This window comes from Schistosoma haematobium, chromosome 4 (genome assembly GCF_000699445.3).
Source record: "Schistosoma haematobium chromosome 4, whole genome shotgun sequence".
NCBI lineage: Eukaryota > Metazoa > Platyhelminthes > Trematoda > Strigeidida > Schistosomatidae > Schistosoma > Schistosoma haematobium.
In genome coordinates, this window is record NC_067199.1 from 10,818,656 (window position 1) to 10,846,053 (window position 27,398).

General features: G+C 35.5%; 2 protein-coding genes across 4 annotated transcripts in view; one reads left to right on the forward strand and one right to left on the reverse strand.

Moving 5' to 3' along the window:
* The window catches only part of CDK17_3 (Cyclin-dependent kinase 17), an 83,400-nt gene extending 64,149 nt beyond the window's left edge, over positions 1-19,251 (forward strand). Inside the window, exons 5-8 of the mRNA XM_012936972.3 lie at positions 972-1,219; positions 7,767-7,924; positions 14,483-15,589; positions 18,384-19,251. Coding sequence (XP_012792426.3) covers positions 972-1,219; positions 7,767-7,924; positions 14,483-15,589; positions 18,384-18,421 — 1,551 coding nt within the window. The 3' untranslated portion in view covers positions 18,422-19,251. The remainder of the gene's footprint in view (positions 1-971; positions 1,220-7,766; positions 7,925-14,482; positions 15,590-18,383) is intronic.
* Positions 19,252-20,906: 1,655 nt separating this feature from the next.
* On the reverse strand, positions 20,907-26,345 carry MS3_00007367 (uncharacterized protein). 3 transcript variants are annotated; one of them, XM_035730073.2, is made up of 5 exons: positions 25,889-26,345; positions 25,646-25,756; positions 25,289-25,484; positions 24,416-25,250; positions 20,907-21,323 (listed from the first exon to the last, which is right to left on the reverse strand). In XM_035730073.2, exons 1-4 carry the CDS (start codon positions 26,043-26,045, stop codon positions 25,133-25,135), a joined length of 582 nt encoding a protein of 193 aa, XP_035589240.2. In that variant the 5' UTR covers positions 26,046-26,345; the 3' UTR covers positions 20,907-21,323; positions 24,416-25,132. The 3 variants fall into 3 exon arrangements, with proteins under 3 accessions (XP_035589240.2, XP_051066161.1, XP_051066162.1); XM_051215631.1 differs by lacking the exon at positions 20,907-21,323 and having other exon boundaries at positions 25,014-25,250; positions 25,516-25,756; XM_051215632.1 differs by lacking the exons at positions 20,907-21,323; positions 25,646-25,756 and having other exon boundaries at positions 25,014-25,250.
* Between the last annotated feature and the right edge of the window lie 1,053 nt (positions 26,346-27,398).

The window sequence follows — 27,398 nt, forward strand, 5'->3', positions numbered from 1 at the left end:
GATTTGTGTAGAGCAGATGGTTAGTAAATATCATTATCCATCATATAATGTATGTGGTTCACAGTCCATTACATAGACTTGTGCTTGGTAAATGTGCGAAATTAGTGTAATACATATGAGTCACGAACACATACACACGAATCGATAAGGCAATTTTACTACTTCTAGGTATAAACTAGAATTACATTTGACTAATCACTGATTAATGAGTAATGTTGTGTTTATCTAGACGTTTAGTGCTGCTGATCGAATCCTATCGATCAAGTTGCAGTATAGTCACTAGTCTGAATGACCTGATATTTTATACACTTTGTTGAGATTTTGAATGGTTGAAGATAGTCGGCGGGAAACCCAGTGCACTAATGAGGAAGCTGATGCTCTTTGTGCGATTCAAACATTCATCTCCTAATTCCACAGTCTGTGGCATTACTGCTGACATGTGTCTAGCCTGAAGAGATCAGGCTATATACATGAGCAAATTTATATCAATAAGTAATCATTTTATGCTCCAGAAAGTCACTCACCAACTTAATGAATCACTCATGTTAGCCAATACTTGTTCAATGGATGCTATATTGGTCATTTATTAGAATAAATTGGTTCGAGTTTCAGTAGTAATGGGTCGTCAACCGGCACGTCCGCAATTAGAAAGTTCCAACCAAGGAGAAATGTACATTCCGGATTCTGTTGCTAGCTCCTACTCACAAAAAGAGAAATTTTTAGGCTCAGCAAACATCACTGGCATTCATATACGCGACTATAGACAGTCTGATTAATTCAGTCTTGTTTCGCTGTCATTAATGTGAAAAAAAAGCAAATTTTTACAATTACTAATTGTTTCATTATTGTTGTATGAATTAGGATTTTGTTTTTTCGAAAAACAGATACATTCTAGTGCTTTCTTTGGATACTTGTCATTTTCATTACTTGTTTTGTCCTATGTATTTTCCTTACTTTCTTCTTTATTTCAGGAACGTGATCTAAAACAATATTTACACGATTGTCATGGAATTATGCATTCGGATAATGTCCAATTATTTCTATACCAGTTATTACGTGGTTTAGCTTACTGTCATGAACGTCGTATACTACATCGTGATTTAAAGCCACAAAATTTATTGATCAATAGTAGAGGAGATTTGAAACTGGCTGACTTTGGTTTAGCTCGCGCCAAATCAATTCCGATTAAAACTTATTCTAATGAAGTTGTTACATTATGGTAAGCTAATTGTATATGCATTTGTGCATACCTGAAGGTGTATATAACGCCAATACAGTTTAATAACTATATATTTTTGTATATGCAAGGGTGATATTGTAGACAAAGTTATTCTTAAAGACCATTTAACTAGAAACCATCACTTTGGGAAGCATTTCATACGGACGTTTATTGTGAGTATTCTATAATAACCGCTGATTTGAAGATTTCTGGGCTAGTGGTGTTGGGGAGATCCAAATATTCCTCGAGAAAGTTCAGAGGGGCCCTAAAAACACTGGGAAACATTTTATCCAATTAGAGTTGAATAGAAGTTTCTCAGAAACATCTAGAAAGGGAAAACTCACAAATCACATTCCTGATTAATTAATTACCTATCCTGCTACCATGTTTAGTACGATTCCAGAACCTTCCAGAAGCCCAAGGCCATTTGGAATATTATAAATACCCTCGATTTTCTGTGCAAACCAACCTTGGAGTAAAGCGTTCTTTTCGCAGCTCGAGTCTTTTCTCTCGTGTTCAAGTTGTCGTGCAGATTTAGTTTAGGGTTATTAAAAAAGATTAGGAAACCGATTTAGGCGTTCACTTAGAAGATTTATCAAGTTGTTATCCTGGTCTTCTAAGAGCTAGGTGGGTATATCATTCATAGTGGGACATTTATCTTATATGGTAGGAAACGTCTAGTTTATATCTTAGTAAAGGACTCAAAAAAAAAGAGAAAAAAAACTTAGGCATAATCTGTTCGGCAACGTTATAATAGTTGACACTAATCACTTTGTGGATCAAACGAGTTATGTGATATTTGCTTGATAAAAATCACAACCAGTCTATCGAAGTATACACTCTTAAATGTCGTTTTCATTATGTATTAACATTAGCTGTTGGATCGGTCATCACGTATGATTCTCAACATCATAGTTTACAGAAATAGTTTTACACTATAGGTTCATGTTACTCTATTCTTAGTTTACTTCAACTCCCTCCCCCATAAAATAGCAATGTTTATATGGATTTTTTTAAGGAGTCTAAAATAATGACAGAATAGACTGACTAATATGTGATTATTTTCCATTCTGTAGCAACATGAATTCAAATCTGGAGTAGAGGGAGATAACTTCTAACTGACTCAATTATTTGAAATGTTCATTTTTTTACATTAGTAAAAAGAACAAATTGAGTGAAGAGATTTCTTTTCAATTAGTTTTTTCATCATGGCTCTATACTGATACATAGATATACTTGATTTACAACAATGAACTGACACTCATCGAGTAGAGTTGCGTTACGTAATAACTATGTAATGTCACATCGATTATAAAATAGTATTGAGTAATTGAACGGAAGATGGTTATAATATTCAAAGTAATTATTCAGAAAATCAAACACTTGCTACATCGCATAATATACGAAAAGAACTAACAAAATATTTTGGTGAATGGTCAGTAATATAGTAGTTATATAAGAATCAAGAGACGAATGTTGAAAATATGTACAAGACAAAAGTGGAAGAAATAGGAAAATTGTTTAAACTTTTTTGAAAGAATGGGTTTAATCAAAGTTCAGCTAAAAGCTCACTCCTATACCGATGGCCAAAGTATCGTGAGTGGTTATACAAATGTCTTTTGAATCCATAGGTTAGGTTTGTGAACATGGATTACGATAGCTTCAGTAATATGCAACAGACAAACTCGTAAACCATATGATAAATTTGATGGAATATGGTCGATAACTTTAAAAGCTTTATTCAAGTCGACCTAATGTCTTATGTCCATCAAGTGAGCGAGAATAGATGGAACTCTTGATGACTGTTACCTGTCCTTTACTCAACCAAGACGGATGATGTTCCGGTATGCGATGATAGACTTGACGAGTTGTATGCCCTATATAACTAGCTCCACAGGAACAGTTGAGTTGGTAAATACACATGGATGTGGCGAATTCAGACAGTCTGTCTTTATTATGGAACGATTGTAGAAAACCCCATTCTGTTTGGCTGCAGTAAATATTTTCTACACCACCTTTCTTAACTTTTGAGTCACAATTACTTCAGTAGCATCATCGTTTTCTGTCATGTATGATCCGGTAAAAAAATTGTTTTTTTATCTTCTAATCTTAGAATACATTAGAACTAATTAATGTCATGTATGTTTATCATGCTTACTGATTTATTATTATTTCAATCGTTGCATAACTAATTCATATCAATATATTTGATTGATATATGTTGTGCACTATTGTTAGTTATCATTTCTGATAACTGACCTTCATAATCAAATTTTAATTTGTTCAAATAAGATATTTTATATTAGTTTTATTATTATTGAAAAATACCGAGAAATATCGAATGATCATTGTGTGTGTTTATGTATCTTTAAAAGTTACCTACGAATCAGATTTATTAATTATTATTATCATCATGTTTATGTACTATTATTCATATAATCATACATCACTATGGGTATGATTTATATATTCATCATGAATTCCACTGTATGTTATCTAGAACAATCCTTACTTGAGATATCTATTACTCATGGTAAACTAACATCTACCTCGAAATACAATCCTTATTGATGTAGAAGAGTAAATTGTACGAAAATTAAGGGTGGTCATACCAAAACTGTGACATTAGTCTGTGAAGTTATTGACTGTTGATTTGAGCAATGTGGCTGCAGTCTGTACGACTATTGTAACTAATAGTTGGAGATGTTAAGTGACATAGTTCAGAATCAGTTCTACTGAATCTGATGCATCCACCTCTAAATCTTGAATTCTAGTATTCCTTCCTACATTCTGTTTCCTATAATTATGTTCTCAATATTTATTTGTTCTTGCTATCATTGACGCTATAATAATTTCAACTCTTTCGTAGTACATCTTGTTAATTGTAACTTTTCTTGTTAATGTGGTTTGACAATTTTGGCTAATGTACATTTGTACCACACTCTATGTTTATTATGACTGACTAAATCCTTACTTGTTTGTCTCCTCCTATTTTTTGTGTAACTTTATAGTTAACTTTTATGTTTAACTAACATTCCAGGAAATAGACCTTTTCTAATTTTTCTTATAGATTAATTTGAATAACCAAAAGAAAAATTAACTCGTCTATTGAGATATATTTTCACGATTGAATTCACGAGTCAATCTGAGCTAGACCATCATTGGAAACTTGGAAGCACTGTGCGGCTGTTTCGTCCTAGTATGGGACTCATCAACAGTGCAAATCCACTACCGACTCATGAATTCAACTGTGAAAATACTAAAATCTCCACAAATTCCCATACTGAAATATCTTTGTTTATACTTAGAAATTGAAAATTACTGATGGCAACATCCGTTTGAATAATCCGTTATGTAAATCAATTTCCATTTTTCATATCAAACTAGAAAAAAAAATTGACATGACAGTTAAAGTACACTTGGATTTCAATATGAATCTATTGTAACTTTCGAATTCCAGTCTATGTATTTCAATTTGATCAACTAGTTAGTGTCATTAGCCATCATGCATGAATAATATATCTAAGAACTATGTAGTACTTAGACTTCTAATGGATGGTGATAAAGATGAGTTACAATCAACAGTTGTCTTAACGTGTACATGTACATGCACACGCACACAAACGCTTGTATATTTACATGAATCTTTAATGAGAGTTTCACTAATTATATATACTCAGCACCTCTATACATTAAATGAATATTGAGGAGGCCCACAATAGGACGAAAAGGTCGTTCAGTGTTTCCCGGTTTTCCATGATGGTCTAGCTTCAATCGACTCATGATCTCAACTATTGAAACTGCAAAAATAATCATTGAAAATATTGGATACGATACACTTAGTAAATATTGAAAATATAAAACCTCGTCTTAATGAATTTGAATAAATAATTAGTCTTCTGAGTGGTTGAGTGATTTTATTGTACGATTTTCGTGTTTTCCATAATTTTGGTAAATTATTTTTTTTTACTGTTTTTGTGGTTTGTTGGATACAGTGTCACAGACACAGGAAGACACGAAGACGAAGTAAGAGCTAATAAGCTTTTTTATAATCCTTTTTTCATATAGAAAGATTCGATATATAACACCGTGTGTGTGTCATGTGCTCTGAAACCCCTTCAAAATGTTTGTTTATTGTTACCACTAGAAAATTCTTTGAATCAATAAATAAGGATTGCAAAGATTTTTCTTCACGAAAAATGAAATGATTTTTTGAGAGGCTAAAAACATTATTGATGTTAAGTTTCTTCATAAATATGAAAAATCTTACCAATGTATCGTAATAAATTTAAATCTGCGTAAAATTTATCTTCTTAGTGACATACACATGTTTTAAGCTGTGAATAGTCTCCTGTCACGTAAAAAGGAACTCACTGAACAACACCACTGATGAATGACAAAAGTTGTTCATCGTGTTTTGTATCAGAAAAATGATCAAGTTTAAAGATGACCTTAATTTTTAGATCAAGCAGAGACATACATATTGGTTCCTCAAATTATATATCTAGTACTATTGATCATAAATTCAGTGTGCGTTGAAAACGTTTCCAAGAGTTTATTGACTTGGAATGGCTACTTAACGGCTATATCAGTTGACTTTGAGCGAATAAACCGCAGGTTCAAACCCTACTCCACCTTATTCTACTTTAGGCAACTGAACAGTTTCACTAACTCATAAATATAAATAATATAGTTTAAAGCCACACTAGATCATCAGTCTTGTTTATTAGCTGTAGTTTCTTGCTATTTCCTTTCATCCTTAAAACTCTAAAAGTGGTCATTTTTAGAGAGAGGGAGCAGCATTGAGACGATGTGAAACGTAAAACTGTAAGGCATCTGAAAATTCTGACTTCTGAGGGCTTCCAGGAATGGCTGCAAATTTATTTCTGTAAAATAAAAATATTCTAAAGATAATAGAAGTGCTATTACTTACTTACTCGTGGAGCATATGTCGCCGACCAGGATTCTCCAATCTACTCTGTCCTGGGCTCTCCTTTCCGGTTTTTGTCTAGTACTATTTATTATTTTTATGTCTTTCTCCTATTCGCGACGTAATGTGTTCTTTGGTCTCCCTCTTTTCCTCTTTCTTTGATTATTCCAAGTTAGAGCTTACTTCGCGATACAGTTTAATGACTTCCACCATGTTGTGTCCTATCCACTGCCAAAGTCTTTTCCTAATTTTCTCTTCAGTTGAAAGCTGATTTGTTCTCTGCCATATTAGCTTGTTGCTAATATTGTCTTTTCCGAACAAGAAATATTTCGACTTCTTTCACAGATTCTTCGTCAAGTGTGATTATAATTGATATATTAGATTTAAATCTTGTAAGATAAAATGTTTTTGATTAATATCAGATGGGTTTTTGTGGAGATTGTAGTAATTTCAATGGTTAAGACGGCCGTCCAGTGCTTCCAGGTTTTCCATTTTGGTCTAGCTTCAACTGACTCATGATCTTAACCATTAAAATGTTTTTATAATTTAGTTCACATATTTAATAGACAAACAATAATATGCAAGTCCATTAAAATTTTTGTTTTACTACTTATTAGACAATAACATCACATATCAACTATATAGTATATAGATTCATAGTTATAAGTATTATTTTAATTAAATAAATTCTTACTTTGAATTACAAAATTGTTAGTATCTCTAAGCTCAGTGTAAATTCTTAGCATCCACTACAAAATACTTTGTTTCTTTTAAGAAAAAAGAAAAAAGAAAGGAAAACATTCTTCATATTTTAATTAATGCTATGGATAACAAATTTATTCTTTTTTTTCTTCTTTTCATTGTTTTATTAATACAATAAATGACCTTTCAAAGAATTTTCTATTTCTGTTTTGCTCAATTTCATGGAATCACATGACTATTAAAAATGGTACAGTGAATATTTTGACTTATTTATTTGCACTTTAATTGAATGTTCTAAGTTTTCTCATTTTTTTATTTACGTGTTTTCCTTTCAAGTTGTTTGTTTTTTCTATGTCTCTTTTAAGGATTACATAGATACAAATATGATTTTTTCTTAGTAGGTGGATCATATTGTATAATTGGTTGTTATAACTCACAACCATTAGGCTCCGAGTTTCAATCTCTCTCTCTCTCTCTCTCTCTCTCTCTCTTATATATATATATATATATATATATATATATATATATATATATATATATATATATATACCCATTCTAATCAATTGGTCAGCCATGGACAACTTACATAAACACATTTAAAAGAAAGTACTAACAAGAATAAATGACAATACGAAATCAAGATTTAGAGGAATATAAGCAACTGATAAACCTGGGCCACTATAACTAATTTTAGACCATAATGTTACTGAACATCAACCGATTAATTAGTTATTGCGTGGGCGTCAAACTGGATAGTTTGTACCTACTTCATTTGATTCAATTCACTTGTCATTGACTTTATGAACTGATGTAACGGTATCTTGGTTTGACCGCTTCTAGATTTTTCTTCTAACATGCTTCGCTACTTTTCATGTATTTTATTCATTTGTATCAATGCTTTTTTCTCCTGTCCAGGTACAGACCACCAGATATTTTGTTAGGTTCAACGGAATATTCTACTCATATTGATATGTGGGGCGTCGGTTGCATATTCTATGAAATGGCTACTGGTTGGCCACTTTTTCCTGGCTCTACTGTAGAAGAACAATTGACACTGATTTTTAAACGATTAGGTAACCACTGGATTGTACTTGTTATTACTATTATTGTTATTTAGTATTAATTAATATATATCATATGTACGCTATTAAATAGTATGTATGTGGGGTATTTCTTTCAAGCACATTTTTTGCATCTAGCCGTGTGGAATATAGGATGTGTGTTTCATCGTATTTGGAACTCATCACTTGGATATATCTGCATATCAGTGTTCATGTTCACATTAAAACTCAAACTCACTACCTTTCACTCCAAACACTAACAAGTTATCCACCAAGTCCAAATGGCCACTGAATTGTTCAACGAGTATAAATGACGAGGTATCAACAAGACATTACACTTTCGTTTTGCTGATATTCGAGACTCTAAACGATAAGTTTCCACTGTACTATATTCATCTTAATCGATTACAGTCCTGAATATCAATAACAGGAAACTACAAACCTTTGCTAATGTAATTCTTTTTGTTTAAATACTAAGAATTCAATACTGTTGTTTTAATTGTTGTGAAGCACAAATTAATATGCATATAAATTAGTAATATATGACATTATTCTTAGTGTTTGAAGTATTATACTCAACTTTCAAAAGAGGGATAGGTTAGAAATTTCAATCACTTATTAAAATTTAATCTATGGGCTAATAATGAATGAGTTATTATATAAGATTGACCACCTAACACGGTAATTTTTTTTATTTAACCACTTAGCATTCAAATATATCTTGGTACAAACCGTAAACTTTCTACAATTGGTAATTATTAGTGTTTATACGCCAAATGTAGCTTGACACTAAATGTAAGAGTTTATACTTGGTTATAGAAATACATTTATATCATTATTTTGCTGTGAAATACTATACATGATTTGACTAGTAGTTGTCTTATATCAATGACTGAATAATCCAATGATTTGATCCTGTTGATAGGCAGAAGGTTATACATCTACAATAAAGAAGAGTCGTAGATTGAGATGAGACGTCGACCCGATACTGCGATTTTTTAAAAATCGTCTTTCCAGTTCATATTAGCCAATGGAGTAAAACTTCAGGAATCAGGAAGTGCTTAGTGTAGTGTATATAAGATTGGGAACATTAACGCTGGATCGAAATTAGATCTGGAGACTACAGGAGAATAAACATATAAAATTCTTTACTGGTTCATTCACTTAATATTTTGATGGTTACGTTCCATTTGTGTAGAAACTACATAGAAAACCACACTAAAGAATACACAAAAACTGCAAAATGTACCATAGTTGTAAATCAGTTGAAACAAATTCAAGTGAATTTCAATAAACTTTTATATTATCAAACTCTTTTCCTCAAAATAAAAGTGTTAAGAACTATATCTGAATTCTCCTTAAAAAAAAATAATCAGGAAACTGAAAAATGCTCACAGACAATTTTTTAGCATAACAATGATATGAGGAAATCTCAGATAATATATACTTCGATAATGCAATGAGAAGACGAAATTTATCAGAATTATGTGATATGTTTACGCAATACGTTTCGAACAATATGATCACAGACGTTATCCTCCATTGCGAAACATTTGATTGAGACTGGTCATAAGGTTAACATCAAGTCAGCATTTGTAGTGTTATGTAAAAGCCTTCAAGGACTTATACTAAGGTTTGCTGAAGCCTTGGCTACACGGAAATTGAATCCCCCTTTATGCGTTCAAAAACTATTAGTCCTTACACTTAACCTACCCTGGTAATACTGATTTATTATTCAGAGTGGTAATCATATTGTTTTTGTGTACTTTAATACTACTTTTTTTCTTTTCTTTGTCATGTCTTACCTTTAACCTGTCTAGTTGACCTTTTAATTTCCATAGAACAAATGTCTTAACAAGTATATGTGTGGTCAGATTGTTCGAAATGTATTGCGCAAATATATCACATAATTCTGATAAAATTCGTCTTCTCATTGCATTATTGAAATTTATCAAAGAAACTAATTGTTTTAGATATACATATATTATTCTACTAGTGTGATCGATTCAGAATCTAAGGTATCACTACATTTAGTACCATTTCTTTATAAATGTCTAGAATTCTCACGTCATTAATAATCAAATAAATCACCCTTTAACTGATGAAATAATATGTTTTCCCCAATAAACCGTTATGGTTACCTATTTTCCTAAAGACTGATTTCAGAGTAGTTAGTTTACTGTTTAGGTAGTCTAGTGAACAAATTTCACACTACCATGAGTGTAGGTAGTCAATAATAAGGTTTTGTTTATTGGTCGTCACAATTCAATATTGAGAATTTCTCATTTGTACATTGTATCTGGGTTTTCTATAAATAAAGTTCTTCGAGTTTTCCGTGAGAAATTATCTGAGGTGGACGGCGGTTTAATTGTGAAGCTTTTCTCTGCCGTGCTAGCTAAAATCATCAGTGTCTACATCTCAAGTAGAAGTGAACTCCAAGTATGTGCTAATAATTTTGTCCAGAACGACAATGAAAACTTTGTAATTAAACCATTCAGCTCAGTGAACATAATATCGTTGACATCACTTCTTTTGTTATTTAGCTTTGAGAATCGATTACTTGGTAGGAAAACCTGTATACCACGGAAATTTCATTTATTTTCTACTTTTTTATTCTCCTGCTGCGTTCTTCAAGTTGTTCTCACCTAGTTGTAAGAAAAAAGAATGTATCAGGTTCAAGTAGAGTTTCTTAACACCCTATAAATCATTATCAAGTTATCTCTTAGTCCATCGAGAGATAGTATAAAAAGATCTGACTTTTCAAAGCTGCCGCCAGAAGCTTACAGAATTTCTGGGAGCGATCTGATGCACCTTTTAAAATAGAGGCTTGTTATGAACTATAGGAAATTTCCTTAATCTAGATCTCTTTTAATTATAAAGTTTTTAATGATAAGTGACAATCTCACAAACATGTTGAGGTTTCTTCACCGGGATATAGAAATCGGCTAACATGTAGTAGTAGTAGTAGTAGTAGCGGTAGACTTTTCTGTTATCCAACATATCTGTCGATACATCACTTATATGATTTTTTTGTAGACATTATTCTCAGTTAATATTTACTACTACTATAAAAGTACTTGAACAAATCATATTAGTCATGCGAGTGATAACGTCAATATAAATGTATGTAACCAATCATCTCTTGGGTCAACATTAATCTCGATAATAAAATACGCATAAGGTCAAATAAATGTTTATTTCCTATGAACATTTCAATTTCTTTTCTATACAGTTTTGTTTATGCACACTTATGCACTTTTCAGGATAGTTTGCTGTTATGACCTCGATGTCTGGCTTTCTATCACGCGACTTATAGACCAGTCAGAATACGACTTATACAATTTCGCACTATGTCAAACCAATGACGTTCAACCGGTATGAGCAGTTTAGCGTCCTGATTGGTCCTATGTCCTCCTAACCCTTCCACTTGAGTCCAGAACACAATACCAGCTTCTGTAATATGAATCGAATCGTTTATTTCAGACATACTCGGTTTATATATCAATCAGACAGACCACAACGTACCATAAAATAGGAAATAACATGTGTACACAAATTAGCCAAAAAGTGGCTGTGAACGAGGGGGACAGTAATTAATAGACTGAGCACAGCTTAAGAACCATAAATCGTACAATAATAAAATATAGGTCAAAATAAAGCTTATAATAAAAGGAATATAAATATATATAATGTAATTGTTGAATAGTTATACAATAAGAATATTTATAGGATATTAGTCCATTAATAGTCCTTGGAAGTTACCTGTAATTTAATCTTCACCGAGATATAACATTTTCATAAGTCAATATATTAAAAACTAAATCTTAAACATGAACACCAACGGCATTCGATAACTGTTTCATTTCTGATGAAGGACCTTTGTTACGCTTATTTGAATTTGTAGTTGATACTCGTTACGGATGAATCTCAATTGAAAGCATCATTATAAAACTAGGCAACAGCATTAGACAATGTTTTATTACTGGTATTGGACCGCTGAACAGCTTGAGATCGCGACCCCTCTGTGAATCGAGCACAGTGAAGTCTTGTACTAGAACAAAATAACCGTTTTATTAGACTGTCAGAAAAACTTTCAGTTTGTCCAGTCATTTAGTTCTCTTGAGATAAACCTTAACACATAAACATTTTGAAGTGTGTTGTATATTTAGGACATTGTGAATTAGCTTATGAGGGTTTTTTTATCCTACATGCGTGGAAAAAGTACCCATAAATTCAATCAAAAATAAGTAACATAAAGTGTATGAGAATCAGAATTGTATGTTCATAACTGAAGTGAGAGTGAGATAGAGGTGAATCAAATTTCTTTGTGTCTTTCAACTCTTTCGTTCCGGTGACCTTTAGTTAAATTATTGTCCATTTAAGCACAATTGATTGATCACTGGGTGGTGATCAATCTCATGCTTGTCTAGTCCTTATTAGTGCAGATCGAATGCTATCGATCATGTTGCAATGTGGCCACCAGTCTAGGTGACTCGACACTGCGGGCACTATGTATTGGGATTAGATGGTGGTTGGAGGTAGTCAACAGGAAACCCTAGACCCGGGTTTCGTGCTACTTGGCACTCGTCAGCAAGGTGTACCTGTAATCTTGAGGGAACTGGTGCTCCCTGGCGGATTCAATCTCGTGTCACCCAGCTTCACAGTCAGAGACGTTACCACTGAGCTATCCGAGCCGTGACTAACCTCCTGTAGGACTGAGATGTAGTCACCTAGACTGGTGGCCACATTGCAACATGATAGGACGAAACTTCCTCCTTTAACTTCCACTTTTAGCCGCAATTCATATCTATTTAGAACTTTGATTAAAAAAAGAGGTGATATCGAGGCTATTCGCCCAGTTCAAACAGAAATACATCATTCACAGTCCTGAATATCAACAAACACTCACCAATTAATAATATGGATTTAGGTGTTTTTAAACAGTTACTTCTAAATTAGCTTTCAATCATAATCAAGTTTACGAAATATTCAGCAGTTATTTCGTCCTACTTTCCATCAGGCACACCATATCATTATTTCATTTATTTGGAATCTATTAGACGACATTTTGTAATCCCAGTCAATTCGTAGTAATATCGTAAACCTTATCCAATATCAATTAACTAAAGTCTAAACATATTACACTGACGAGATTTAGGATGACATATGTATGACATTAACTCCTACTGTTTACTTCTGCGGAATTTGTATTGGCTAAGATAAAATTTAGATTGATATCATGAATGGATCAATGTTAGACCATAATTAAAGACCTGGGAGTATCAGACGGCTGTTTCGTTCTAGTATGGGACTCCCCAGCGGTGCGCATCCACGATCCCACGCGCGGGGCTCGATCCAAGGACCTTCGGTCTCGCACGCTCATGCTCAACCTCTAGACTACTGAGCTGACATCCGACAGTCCCATACTAGGACAAAACGGTCGTCTGATACTCTCAGGTTTTTAATGGTGGTCTAACATTGATCCATTCATGATATCAATCTAAACTCAACAATCTCCACAACCCCCTATGCCGATAAGATAAAATTGATAATACTTAAACCAGTCCAGATTTCTTTCATTTTGGACAATCGTGTAGTTATAATAACATTTTAATCGTCACACAACAACGTACTTGTATGTGTAATCCAACTAAGTAGTATCAACACATGATTGATGAGTGTAACTATTTGAAACAAGATCATCTTATCAAATTTTGTTCACAATATTAAACACTGATATCACACAAGTTATTATTTATTTATTTCAACACATAGATATTGGTACAATGAGGCACCGAATACATATGCGCCACACAAATCCCATTCGATATGTGTGAGGGCTGTGATACTGCACGGGTGCCCGAACCGAAGCAGGTGGTTTTCTTAGGGGGCCACACCCCGAGCCTTCGACCTGAAGGTCTGACCCACAAGGAAGTGGAGCATCGTCAGGAGATGCAGTCCCATGGAAGCCGGTGACCAACAATTGGTTCATACGCCATTTGTCCCTGCAGGATACTGGAACCCATGTGCACCATTGGTTTGGAATCCGGTTAAAGCGCCGGACATTCGCTTTTCGTCCTCTCATTTTCGTAAACAACACCCCCGCCACGAGAAGGCAGTGAGTAGGACTTCCCTGACAGAGGCTATATACGCGTGGCCATGTGAGAGCATTTCGAGAGGGAGAGCGAACTCTCCCCACTCGACCGTACCAGGGCATTTAGGGACAAGTTAATAACTAGCAGTCGTGCAGCTTGCAACGCGCGAGGACTTGTTCCACATTGCGTCAAGCGGCTATACTTCCATGGTCTGGCGCGCGACGGCTAAGTTATTATTTGCTTATAAGACACTCTCTCATAGTTTCTTAACAAATTGTTCATTAAATAGAATTAGAGATTACTAATAATAATCATTATTTTATTTATGTATTAATCAATGATGTTATTCGCAGTCATGTTAAAGAATGAATTTATGGAAAGCGGAGTGAATACCGCTATTTTCTTGTATGTTTATTTGAAATGCAATTTATTTATTATTTTAGTCATAATTTGCTTATATTTATTGTCATTATAGGTACTCCAAATGAAACGAATTGGCCAGGAGTTACCAGCCATCCAGATTATAGTAAATCGCTTAAATACGGTCCATATCCTGGTGAACCAGGGGGTCTTCCACATTTAACTCCACGTTTATCACGTCGTGCACATCGTTTAATGGCAGAATTATTAGTTTTTCCTGGAATTCAACGAATCTCTGCTATAAAAGCTTTGAAACATGAATATTTTATTGATTCTTCCCGGTTTCCATTTCATACATTTAATAGTTTATCAGCAGATTCAAGTGTATTCGATGTTCCAGGTGTACGATTAGCATGTGATCCTGGACGTAGTGCCAGTCTACCGACAAATCGTATGAGTACCTCAAGCTATTTCTCTTCAAATAATGGATATAATAATAATAATATTGTAAGATGTACAAATTCACAATTAAAAGCTAATCCTCATCATCGTCATTCACAAATTGAAATGAATAATTTAATGAAACATCGAAATAATCATGATTATTATCGTAATCAAATGTCCGGTTTATCAAATTGCAATAATGTTAAGATGATAGCGTCTCAATTCCAAAGTTATACTAACAATATCAATACTACTACTACTAATAATAATAATAACAATACCAATAGTAATAATAACAACAGCAATAATAATCATTTCTTTCCTAAATATCATTGTGAAATTAGTAATATGCCTCCCCCGCCTCCTCCTCCGCACCAATCTATCTCATCGAATTCTATGTGTGCTTTACAAGTATATTTTAATAATACCGGCGGAAACACTACTGCTAACAATACTACTACTACTACTAATAGTAATAACAATGCATCTTGTCGACCATATTCAACAGCGTTCGAATCAAATTATCCTCTCCCTTCTATATCGAATTCAAGATCATTTATCAATTCGAATTTCGTGCTTGGCCCAACGAAATTCAATGATCAGTATCAAATCAAACCAGTCATAGGATCAACAATAATAGGGTTAGATGTAACAAATTGCACTACATCAATTAATAATAATAATAATAATGAAAACAGTAATAATACTACCACTGTTGTTTATAAACCGCAAACAGTAAATCGTTCTAATTGGTTAAATATTGGACGACAATCTTCAGGTGAGATATGATGTAATGTTCTTTTCACAGTTAGCCTCTCGCTTTCAGATAAATTCTCATGTGGAAAGCAATTAATAGAATAAAATAGTGATTTCTTTTCGATGAGTTTCATTTCCAAAGCCTTACGGCCGTATATGTATGTTTATTGCAGCTTTGAAATTGCACTCATTGACAAGGATTCCTTCGTTGAAAAATATTCTTTAGAGACTTAGTGTCAGTCACTCATTTGCAACGTATAGTCTGTACGTATATACATCGGTTCAAGTTGCCATACCCCATTACCACAGAGAGATGAAATTATCTGGCCAAATCCCACAGTAGTAGAGATAGTAACAGTATCACTGGTAATAGAAGAGATTAGACGTCGAAGAAAAGATTCGAGAAAATACGACTTACATCACTTGTGGAGTAGGTGAGATATCTGTCGTCTAACCCAAGGACGAGTTTGTTGCGCAGTAGTTCGCCCCGTTCTTCTTTATGCGTGTGAAACATGGTCATTACGAATGAAAGACATTTGCTGGTTACTGATATTCGATCATAAGTTTCTTCGGAGTACTACTCGTGTATTTTGGGACCACCCAGTAAGCAATGCCTGGGTTAGGAATCGAGTACTAGATAAAAATGGTAAATCGATTGATGAGGTAGTAAATCATCATCAACTGAGATGGTCAGGATATGTGTTACGTATCCTTAGCCGCTCCGTACCTTGACGAGCGGTGTTTTTTCTGGTGCAGAAGTAAGTTGGAAGAAAGCTAGGAGTAGCCAAAACAAAACGTGGCATCAGTCCATATAATCATCGATAATTATATTGGGCCACGTTAATAGGTGGAATCTCATGGACACAGGACCATCAAGGCCTCCTTAAAAAAAAAGCAAGAGGGCATTACAATGAACGTCATCCAATGCTATGCGCCTACAAACGATTACAATGAAGAAATTGGAGATCAATTATACGATAAGCTGCAGTCAGTCGTTGAAAAATACCGAACAAAGAACTTGACCATTCTGATAGGAGACATAAATGTCAAAGTTGGGATGGACAACACCAGATAGGAAGACAACTATCAACCAACACCAAAGTCAGAATTTTCAATACAAATGTCAAAATAGTTCTACTGTATGGGGCGGAGACTTGGAGAAGTGTTTATTAACAGTTGTTTGCGCAAAATACTTCGGATCCGTTTGCCAGATACTATCAGCAACAACCGACTGTGGGAGAGAACAAACCAGATTCCAATCGGAGGCAGAAATCAAGAAGAAGAGCTGTAAGTGGATAGTACACACATTGAGGAAAGCACCCAAGTGCGTCACAAGGCAAGCCCTCACTTGGAATCCTCAAGACCAAAGAACACATTACGCCGAGAAATGGAGACAGACATGAGAAGAATGAACAGCAATTGGATAAAACTAGAAAGGAAAGCTAAGAACAGAGTGGTTTAGAGAATGATAGTCGGCGGCCTATGCTCCATTGGGAGTAACAGGCGTAAGCAATTACGTTAATAGGTATGGACTATCTCGTTGGGGTCAGCATGATCATCGTAACCAACATTCAGAGACCTTAGATGACATTGTTCAAAATCGTTTTAAATAACGGTGCATCCATTATTAGTCTTCTCCCAAATCATGAGATTATGAATTCTCCATAACTTTTCTCATCTCACTAATTTGTATTTTCTTCTTGAATCTTATCTTCGATGCCTAATCTCTTCTATTACCAGTGATACTGTTACTATCTCAACTACTGTGGGATTTGGCCTGATAATTTCATCTCTCTGTGGTAATGAGGTATGGCAACTTGAACCGATGCATATACGTACAGGTTTTATGTTGTGACTGACTGACCAAAAACACCTCCACTCTTTAAATCCTATTCTCGTACTGCCGTCATCGACTAAGAATGTACAAATGCCGGACAACATCGCTTGTTTAGAACAAATAGAATGAGATGGTTATATGTCTTCAATCTTTTAGATACTTTTTTTTCCGGGCTTGTATATGTATATTGGTACTCATATATACCGCTCTTTAAAATACAGTTTCCTAACAAGATATTACTTGCTACTTTCTTTTTGTGAGAAAGATGCTTTTCTGTGTTTTCCAATAGGTTGGTAGCTAGCTTTAGAGTTATCTCTTTTTGATATCCGATTACACTAATCGATTTAGTATAATAAATTATCTGATCGTCCAAGATGCGTTTGTCACATGGTTGAAATTTATGAAGATATCTTCTAAAATATAAAAAGGGTCCTAAACATATATGTACATGCTTGCAATATAATCTATTTGAGTCAACAACTGCGACAGGCTGCCCAAATGCCTCAACTGAAGTGAATAGCTTCTTTAAGATATAAATGCAGTAAAACATTAAAATATATATTCCCTTGTTAATTAGAGGTAAGTTTAACATTTCACATTCCCAAACTTAACCAATCATCTCTTCAGGGTTAAAAACGACACCGATTATGTATCAATTACAATTAGACGACATTTCTGCTAAGAGAGTAATATAAATATAACAATATCGTATACACTTTGTTGGACGGATATCGAGTTAAAATTCAGTGTATGTAAAAAAATTAGGGAGCCAGTCATCAACTCATAAACACTTTTCAATGCATATAGATTCCATAATTGTATCGATAATAATTGGGATGCACTGTCTTGATTGACTAGTCCGTTTTTAAATAATTCACCGATACGAGACTTCAGTGTTCTACTTTAGCTTGGAATTAAAATCTCTCGCTCGATTTTATACATGGTTCAATCACACTATACTTAATTTTCTCTTCTCAAGGTCGATTTGAAGATCGCCGACGTAGTCTTTTCTCATGAGATCACCATTCTATTACAATGTACACAAATACATAAAGAGAAGGAGAATGAAATGGCCATAAGCGAGGTGTTTTGGAACCGCTTTTTCTTCTCTCTCACAAACACATACATCAGCTGATCATGACGACGACTACTTTGCAATAACTCTATTTCCTTATCTAACTTTTCCACTGTTTTTTTCCTTCAAACATGTACAGTCTTCCACGATGATTACTGTGTTGTCTACTAGTGATAGGCAACTGATAACTAGTGATTTGTTATTACCTAATTTACTGATATGCATCACATGATTTCTTTTTTGTCTTACTGTTCTTCCATTATTGTTGATGTTTTTAACGTTTTTTTAAACAAAATTTATTTGTGACTTGCTTTTGACTTTTATTCATGCATTTTATTTTTCACAATATTTAGTTATTCTGTACCCCCTTGTAGCATATATATATATATATATCCTCATTCCAGTGGTGACTTTTCATCTGCTACTCGACCACTATTAAATGTTGATGCTACACGCGTTCAACTTGTTTATCAGTTCATTTGAATATAATAAATATTCTTTCAATGTTCAAAACAGCATTTCACAAATCCCTTGATTATAGTTTTGTTTTCCTTTTGTTTGTTTGTGGTTGATAATGATGACTGTATCTTTCAAGCTGATCAGTCTCAGTCAAATCAGTTAATATATTCATATATATGGTTTCATTTGTTTGTATCTATCCATTTGCATAAGAACAACAATAATCAATAAATATATATATGTCAAACAATGTATAACGAATGCCAGAGTCATACAATTTCATTTAAATAAAAAACTAAGAAAATCTCTTCAATTTGTCTGGGTTTTTTTCTGCCGATAGCATGTGCAGTTTTGCATATAACCATTACAAGCATTATTAAAGTATAGGGGAAATAGTTGAAGCAACACAATATATATAACTAAAATTGGCTTATTCATATACAGTAGTCAGTCATTAGTCCTCAATATGTATATTCTTTGATCAGCATTTCATGATTATGGCATAAATTATACAGATAGGGAAGTTTTTGTTGGTAAGTGGTCGAGTATTCAGTTATGAGGTACAATTAAAAAGCGTTAAGCGATGGATAACTTCACAGATCCGTATTTTTTTATGGATAAGATGATAGGACAACTGTCGTATTTTTTCATTTGTCTGGAGAAGAATATCATGTTAGCGCTTAACAGATACCATTGTGTCAGGAGTATCGGAAGCATCATAAACACTCATATTTTGATTGGTAATGGGTTTATAGGTATTAACGCCTAGATTGAACGTGATAGTTCTAATTATGCATCGAGTAGAAAGTTAATAATATTTTTGTTATATCCCAATGAGTAGGAAAATTATATATCTGACGTCTCGTGACTTAATGTAAGCCACTTCTTTAGAGTAGATAAATCACATTTATAGAACGAGCTATCGGCAAGAATACAGAGCTTAGCGATCAAGAAAGCATTCCTTATGGGGCTGTTTACAACGATCTTAGACTTTTATTTTCAGAACATTTGACATTGTAGACAAGAACACAGTGTTGAACGCCCTAACAGTGACCCACTGTAAATCAGATGTACACATGACAAATCACGCCTAAGAGACTAAAGGTTTTAATATACGATAAGACGATGATAGTAGGTCAACGTATCCGTCTGCATTGTTGTTTCCTTAACTAAAGTCACGATCGCTTTCTAGATAGATCGCCTTAAGTACCAGCCCTTAAATTGAGACCTGCGAATAAGCAGCGTCTTGTGCTTAGTTTACTTTACCAAAAATGGAAGTATCGTCAGTACGCTTTATTGTAACTGAAGTCTTTAGCGACTCCATCATCAAATTCCATGCCAGCAACAGAATAACTGACCTTTAAGCCATGGCCATCTACTACTGTTTATTGACAGTACGAAAGAAAAGCTCTTGAAATCTAATTTAATGCGAGTCTCAATTTCTATTGCTATCCCTCGCACTCTCCCATTAATATACTAATCGTGTAGCTTTTCGGAAACTATTTCTTTCAAACTCTAATAACCAGATGGTCGTAGACATTCCTAACAGAACGAAACGCTGAGATTTCAGAAATCGGATGATTTATAGTTACAGATTGATTGCTGTAAACATCAACACACACCTCTATTTCCTCTAGTGCTTCACACCTTGTCAGTGGAATGACTTCCCTTTAAGCCTCATTAACAATTGGACTTATTCAAACCTAACAAATTATCCCTTTAAAAAAGTAGCACTAAGTATCCTTTATCCCTGTGATAATAAATCACATGATTTACTGCGATACAACACGCAACTGAAATCACAACACTAGGTCACGAATGTCAGAAAACTCGAAGTGTCCCCATGAACTTATTTCCTAACATTTATTTTGTATCAGAAATAAGAACTACGTATGCTCTTATTTGCCAAGCTTGCTCAGGGCTTCAAGAGGACTGTAAGTACATAAATAAGCAAAAACAATACATCTTGTCAAATGAACGTTTATTACAATAATTGGTTTCACAGTGTAAATTCAGCTAATTTTTTATCAATGCGTTTGACTAAATGGAATTCTAATTAATGAAATCAAGGAAATGGAAAACGGAATACACGAACATACGTCCCAAAAAGTGAAAACTAGCGGGACTGAGTGGGCAACTGGTGTTAGAGCTAATGAGTGAATCAGCAACAACTGAAGTCCCACACTATTGTGTTATCTATTCCTTTTGGTTTGTCTTGTGATTACAAACCTATTTTACAGTAACGTGCATCGCTCGTGATTAGGTTGAACGGCGCTCGGTCAGTGTCCAGTTATTTCATTACTTCTGATGTTTGTTGATCTGGACAACTAAATTTAACAACGGATATATAAACCAGTGGTTGAGTATCACTTTAGATGGCAACATCTAATTGAAAAGAAACAACATAAGTAAAAGCTCAAATGAAAATATTTTGAATTTTAAATTATTAACAGCAGCGATTTCAAACTAATGGACTTGAGTTATTCAAAGTCCTAACGTAGCATAGTGAATACTGAATCCAAGAAGGTAGGGATGCAAATCAGGTCATGAATAACATAAAGCTTCACTGTCAGACGTAAACCCCAGCAAAAGGATTGTATTACAACATATGGAATTAACAAGATCTGACTGTTCCAGCTGATAATCATAACAGAGCGACAACTGCAATAGATTCATAAATAATTTTTAAGCAGATGAAAGTCAATTCAAACGCACAATCCAGAGTTTATGTGGTGAGCATATGACTACATAAAAGTACATTTTAGTGGGCATTATTGAGTCGACAATTATCCGGAACGCCTTCACGTTTTGTTATGCAGGGTATCGACTAGCTCGAGTTCTTAGATTAGTTTATGTTCCTTCAGTATGACGTCCAGTAGACATTTCCCGTTGCACTTAGGATGCAGAGCTTTACTCAAAGGTTGAACGAAGTTTCTTTCGTAGCTGAGTCGACTAGTTGAAGGGAGACTAGGATTTTCGAACATAGGATAAGTGAATTATGACACGATAACCTTCACCTCATCAAAATGGTCAAGTTAATCATTAGTTTGGTAAGAACAACTTTATCAGAACTTCGTCGTGGAACAATTCATGACGACCGGTAGGCACGAGTAATCATCATATTCACACATGGAAACATGAAGGTGTAAACAATTATACCCAGAAAAGATTTAAAGGAAAGTTGAAATGCTGCACATAATTCGGCTAAGTTGTTACTGAGATTTAACAACAATCCTGGCTACAAAAAAATGTATCAGCTTTACCAACAAATACTTCATAGAATGAAAGAGGACTGGATGTAATAATCCTGACCAAAAGAAGCTTTGACAATATCGTCTCGACTCTCAGTTGTTCTGTGTTAAATGAATTGGTTGTACGGTATGATCCCAGCTACGAGACAAAAGTAGCTCAGCTTTCTCATAATAGCAAAACAGTATGACTTTGAAGTTGGTAGGTTATCTACTGTCAGTTTACATATCCAAACGCGTATTTAAGACCACAGAATCAAGTTTCCCCTAGCTGGATTACTATGATCAGCAACGTGGTATACTTTGCAACCAACCTTTATCCTTTCACTTGCATAACACAACTATTAGATGTCCAAGTCAAACTACATCGAGGGCTGATGTTCGAGTCTTATGGCGACTTCGCTTCCTTGATCAATGTGTTAGACCATTCTGCTATTAATACATTGATTATGTAACGGTAAGTGTATCAATCTTTGGCATACTGATCAGTACCTAATTAAAAACGACGTACATCCGTCAGGTAACAATATGAACTATGATGAAAAAATCGCTCAATACGTCTCAATAATTGTCATCTCGTAACAGCAAGTTTGAAAAAGCTACTTCTCAAGTCAACAACACGAACAAGGTTCCATGAAAACTGAAACCTCAGGATGATACAGCAGGCATTAATTATACTACGTATACGTCAAAAAACTTTAAGCACTAGAAACGAATCCCACTAATGGCTTGGTATGAGTACGGATTTCCAATGACGTATTCCAAAATTTCTCTACCAATACAACATGAACACTCCCGAGAACTACTAGCCGTACTAATTGGTTACTAAGCATCCTCCAGTCAGTCAGCAACAATGTAGAACTTCGTATATACGCACATCAGTTCGAGTTATCATATCACATAAGAGACGCAATTGCCGACTCAAATCCCATAGTGGTAGATGTTGCAATCGAGAACATTATGGTTTGAGGATGTTATTCAGGGAGTATGAACCATTGAAACAAACTTGGGAAGGATATGAAGAATACATATTAAGACTTGGGTAAACACAGAGTGCATGCATCTGCACAGTGCAAGCGATCTAGACGTGTCGTCCTAGGTCGGTAGTTGGGCATAGGTACCACATGTCCTAGTAATCTCAAATGAACTTCCACTGCCGCATTGATTGAATTGCCAACCCTACCTAACATATGCATTACTTACTTGGTGGTTCCAGGATATACGAGCAATACTCCAGTGACATCTATGATCGGATACCAAGAGCCTTCGAATACCCTGTACCCTTACCGACTATGTTTCACAATTATATACATTAGGACGGATCGAACTGCTGCGCAGTAAACCCGTCCTTTGGTTTGTTGACGGATATCTAGCCTACGCCATAAATTTTGCAAGTTGGTAAAAGCCAGTCGAGCATCGTGTATCCGCACTAAGATCTCGTCGCACACTAGACCACAAGGGACTCCCAAAATAAGTAAAGTGGTTGACACGCCCAACTACTTCTCTCCCTATCATTAGTTCAGGTGCCGCTGCAACTCAATCCTAAGGCAACATTTTGCATTTTAACGAGGAGAATAGCATCACGAATATCGTTGCAATGTTGCTTAAAGTGGTCAAAAGACTGTATTTAGCTAGTGTCTCCGCCAAATAGATTCTTATCGGGAATATCGCTCATCTGTAGTCCAACGTAAACTTTGGATAGCTGCACGCGAAAAACTAATTTGGAACACAACGAGATCCGAGCATCATACAGAACTCGGATGATATAAAACTACGTGTAGTAGTAAACTGCCAATGAAATAAAGGTTTCTGACTCTAAAGAGAACCTCGTTACACTATAAATAGGACCACATCCATAAATGGACAAGGTAGGTTTGAGAACACGCCTATCACTAGTTTTGCAACTGCCGAGCAATTGATTATGACAATGACATACAAGACTGCATACTTCTAGACAATTCTTTGGATTGAGACTAACTACACTTGCAGTCGAAATTGTGTCGAGTAGAGTCGAACACCAACGCTAGTTACAAACGAAATCAAGAAATGATAAGTGTAACTCAACAGAGCGAAGATTAGACCTATCAGTTATCAAGAGGTAGTTAGAACTGACGTCATAATCTCTAACATGCGCAACAATGACATGTCACGTGTATTAAACGATATTCAAGACTGCCTACTGGAGGACACCCATTGATAGTCATGCTGTTACAAAACATATCTACTTACCATTTGGCGACTGGTCACCTGTCAATCTGACGACTTGATGTAGTAGGGCCAACTTTAACCACGCTACCGAAACATGTGAGCCAGTTATTATAGGGACGGTCCAACGATTAGGGCCAGTTACACAACATACAAACTTCCATAGCATACTGCCGGAAACTTCGGCGTCGGAATCCCAGACGAGCCCATTTCGGCGAATCCTGCACAGCAGCTTTTCTCGTATTGACGGACACTTGTCATGATTTACTTCGGCAGAACGTCTGATGTCCGGTTTGTACAAGTGACCAATTTCTAACCACTATATGACTTACTCAAATAAGCCCTTGCGACGTGTGATCTGCAAGACTTAACCCTGTAACCCACTCGAACAAATACTGTTGTAATCTAGTTTAGGCAGACTTTGTAAGTCCATTTGAATGACTCGAATCCCTTGTCAAGATAACCATTAGATAAAGTTTTTTGGGCAGATCGTAATTGCTTCTAACAGACGTTCACGCCAGTGACCTGATACAACTGTCTTTCATACGCTAGCCAACACATCTCACAAACCACACATCTTATTATTCCATACAAAAAAATCAAAAGCCTCTGAACAATGTAACGGGAAAAAGTTTATCAGGAAGCTTATATTTCAGTGTAATGCATTCGCCTTGTCGTGAGTGCAGGGCGAAAGTGTACCGGGGCACTACGACATTGAGCATCATCTCAAACGGACTTCATTCACGCCTCCACATTGCATCGACTTGCTATATGGCCATAACCATGGCATTTATAGCACTGAGGACCAGAACCTCCACTGTCCGTACAGTCTCTCGCGAAGTGACCATATTTATTACATCTAAAGCAAAGTTACAGTACATCACATCTATTCAATACCTGTAGCACAGCGTATCGCTCATGTCATTTCTGTTATTATTTGGGCAGTTTCGAACGATGTGACCTGACTCACCACAATTGTAACAACGACCACCACCACCACCGCCTCCACCATTATAGCCACTATCACCTCGCTGTCCATCATTTGTACAATCTCGTGCAAAGTGTCCCGTCCCACCACAGTTGTAACATTTGTCTACAATATACAAACAAATACTTAGGCATACTCAGTTGCAACATTGGGATCGCAAAACAATCTACACTAACCACACAACTAGCAACACTCCTTCTGACACATCAACTACACACGATGCCCAGACGTGCATTCAGATATTACGCAGAACGCATCAAACTCACCGCGACCACCATATCCCCCGTAACCACCTCCTCCACCACCACCATAGTGTCCGCGACCACTGGTACAATCTCGAGCAAAATGATCAAGCCCACCGCAGGTGAAACAGCCGTCTGCAAACATAAAAAACTAAGCGTACGCAACTGATCGTTTAGCTGTGAGACATTTCTAAGTGTCACATGACTAATAACTAATTTACTTGTAATACTGTTTATAAGACCGCAAAACGTCTAAACTACACTTACCTCGACGGCCATCGTTATTGTCACGATCTCTTCCACCACCACCGCCTCGTCCACCGCGATAACCTCCGCCTCCACCTCTACCACCACCTCTTGGGGCAGCTTGGCAATCACGAGCATAATGACCGGGACGTCCACATTTATAACAGTCGTCTGACATCTTGAGGGCACACTAACAGACCTTACACTCAAACTCTCAACAGACCACTGAGACCTAGCGGTTCACAGGAAACGAGTATACCTACAAGCGAATAAACAAAGAACAAAATGGTGGTCAGTCGATTCATGGTTTCCTAACATCTTCAGAAATTTAGTTTCTATTTAAAGTTTGACTGAATAGAATCCCTTAGTCTCCAATATATTCATATTTCATTTAGCATATGGAATGAATGTCCAATTCAGATCTCAGATTTGTGTAGTAAGGACAAAAGGGTTACGGCCTATGTTATTCCTTTTGTAGTATGCTTCTGTGAGTATCTAGCACTCCATTGAATGAGTCATTTGAAGGTATGGACACCACTGCTTCGGATAAGAGGTTCCAAGAATTAATGACTCGGTGTGAAAACCTATATACCATGGGTATTTTGTTCGTTCTTGGCTTTTCTACTCGCCCGCTATGTCTTTTGAGATGTCCCAATCTGGTGAGAAAAAAAAGAGAGTATTTATTGAGTCAAAAATCATTTCTTAGTATTCTATACATCAAAATCAGTCCACCTCTTAATCTGCGACAGGACGGTGAAAAGAGGTCTAGCTTTTCAAGCCGCTCTTTGTATAGTAAACCACGGAGTTTCGAAATTACACGGGTAGCTGCCCTCTGTATTTTTTCCAGGATATCCGAGTTGCCTTTTAAACGGGGGCTTGCTGCCTGAACTCAGTTTTCAAGCTTAGTTCTCACTATGGTTGTGTATACTGTAGTGAACATAATAGTATCTAACTTGATGATCTTTTTGACTATTCCTTCTAGTACTTCAACTACGACACTGGTTAGGTTGATATGTCTGTAGTTCGATGGAAGTTTTCTTGGTACTGCTTTGTGTATGGGATGGACGATTGCATTCTTCCAGTCCATATGTAACACACCTTGGCCATGTGACATATTGAATATCACAGTTGGTGGGGTTGCATCATATTATGCAATTATCCTGAGGATTTCGGGGTGTAGTTCATCCGGTCCTGTTGACTTTTCCGTGTCTAAAGTACATCGTTTGGACCAAAGTTCACAGTAGCAGACGGCTTGTTGATTTTGTATTTGGGCTTCTTCATCTAGAAGAGGCTCCTGAGTGAAAACTGACCCGAAATTATTGGTCATAGCCTCTACTTTTTCCTGGTCATTTTCTATCATTTGAGATCAACTCCCTTCTGCAATTGTATTGGGAAACCAATGCTGCATCCTTGTTTTGTAATTTATATACGAGGTTGATCTCTTAGGCTGTTGGATTGCAGATTATGCCAACTGCATTTCATATTTTCTCTGAGATTCCCGGATTTTAATTATGCACTTATTTCCTTCCGA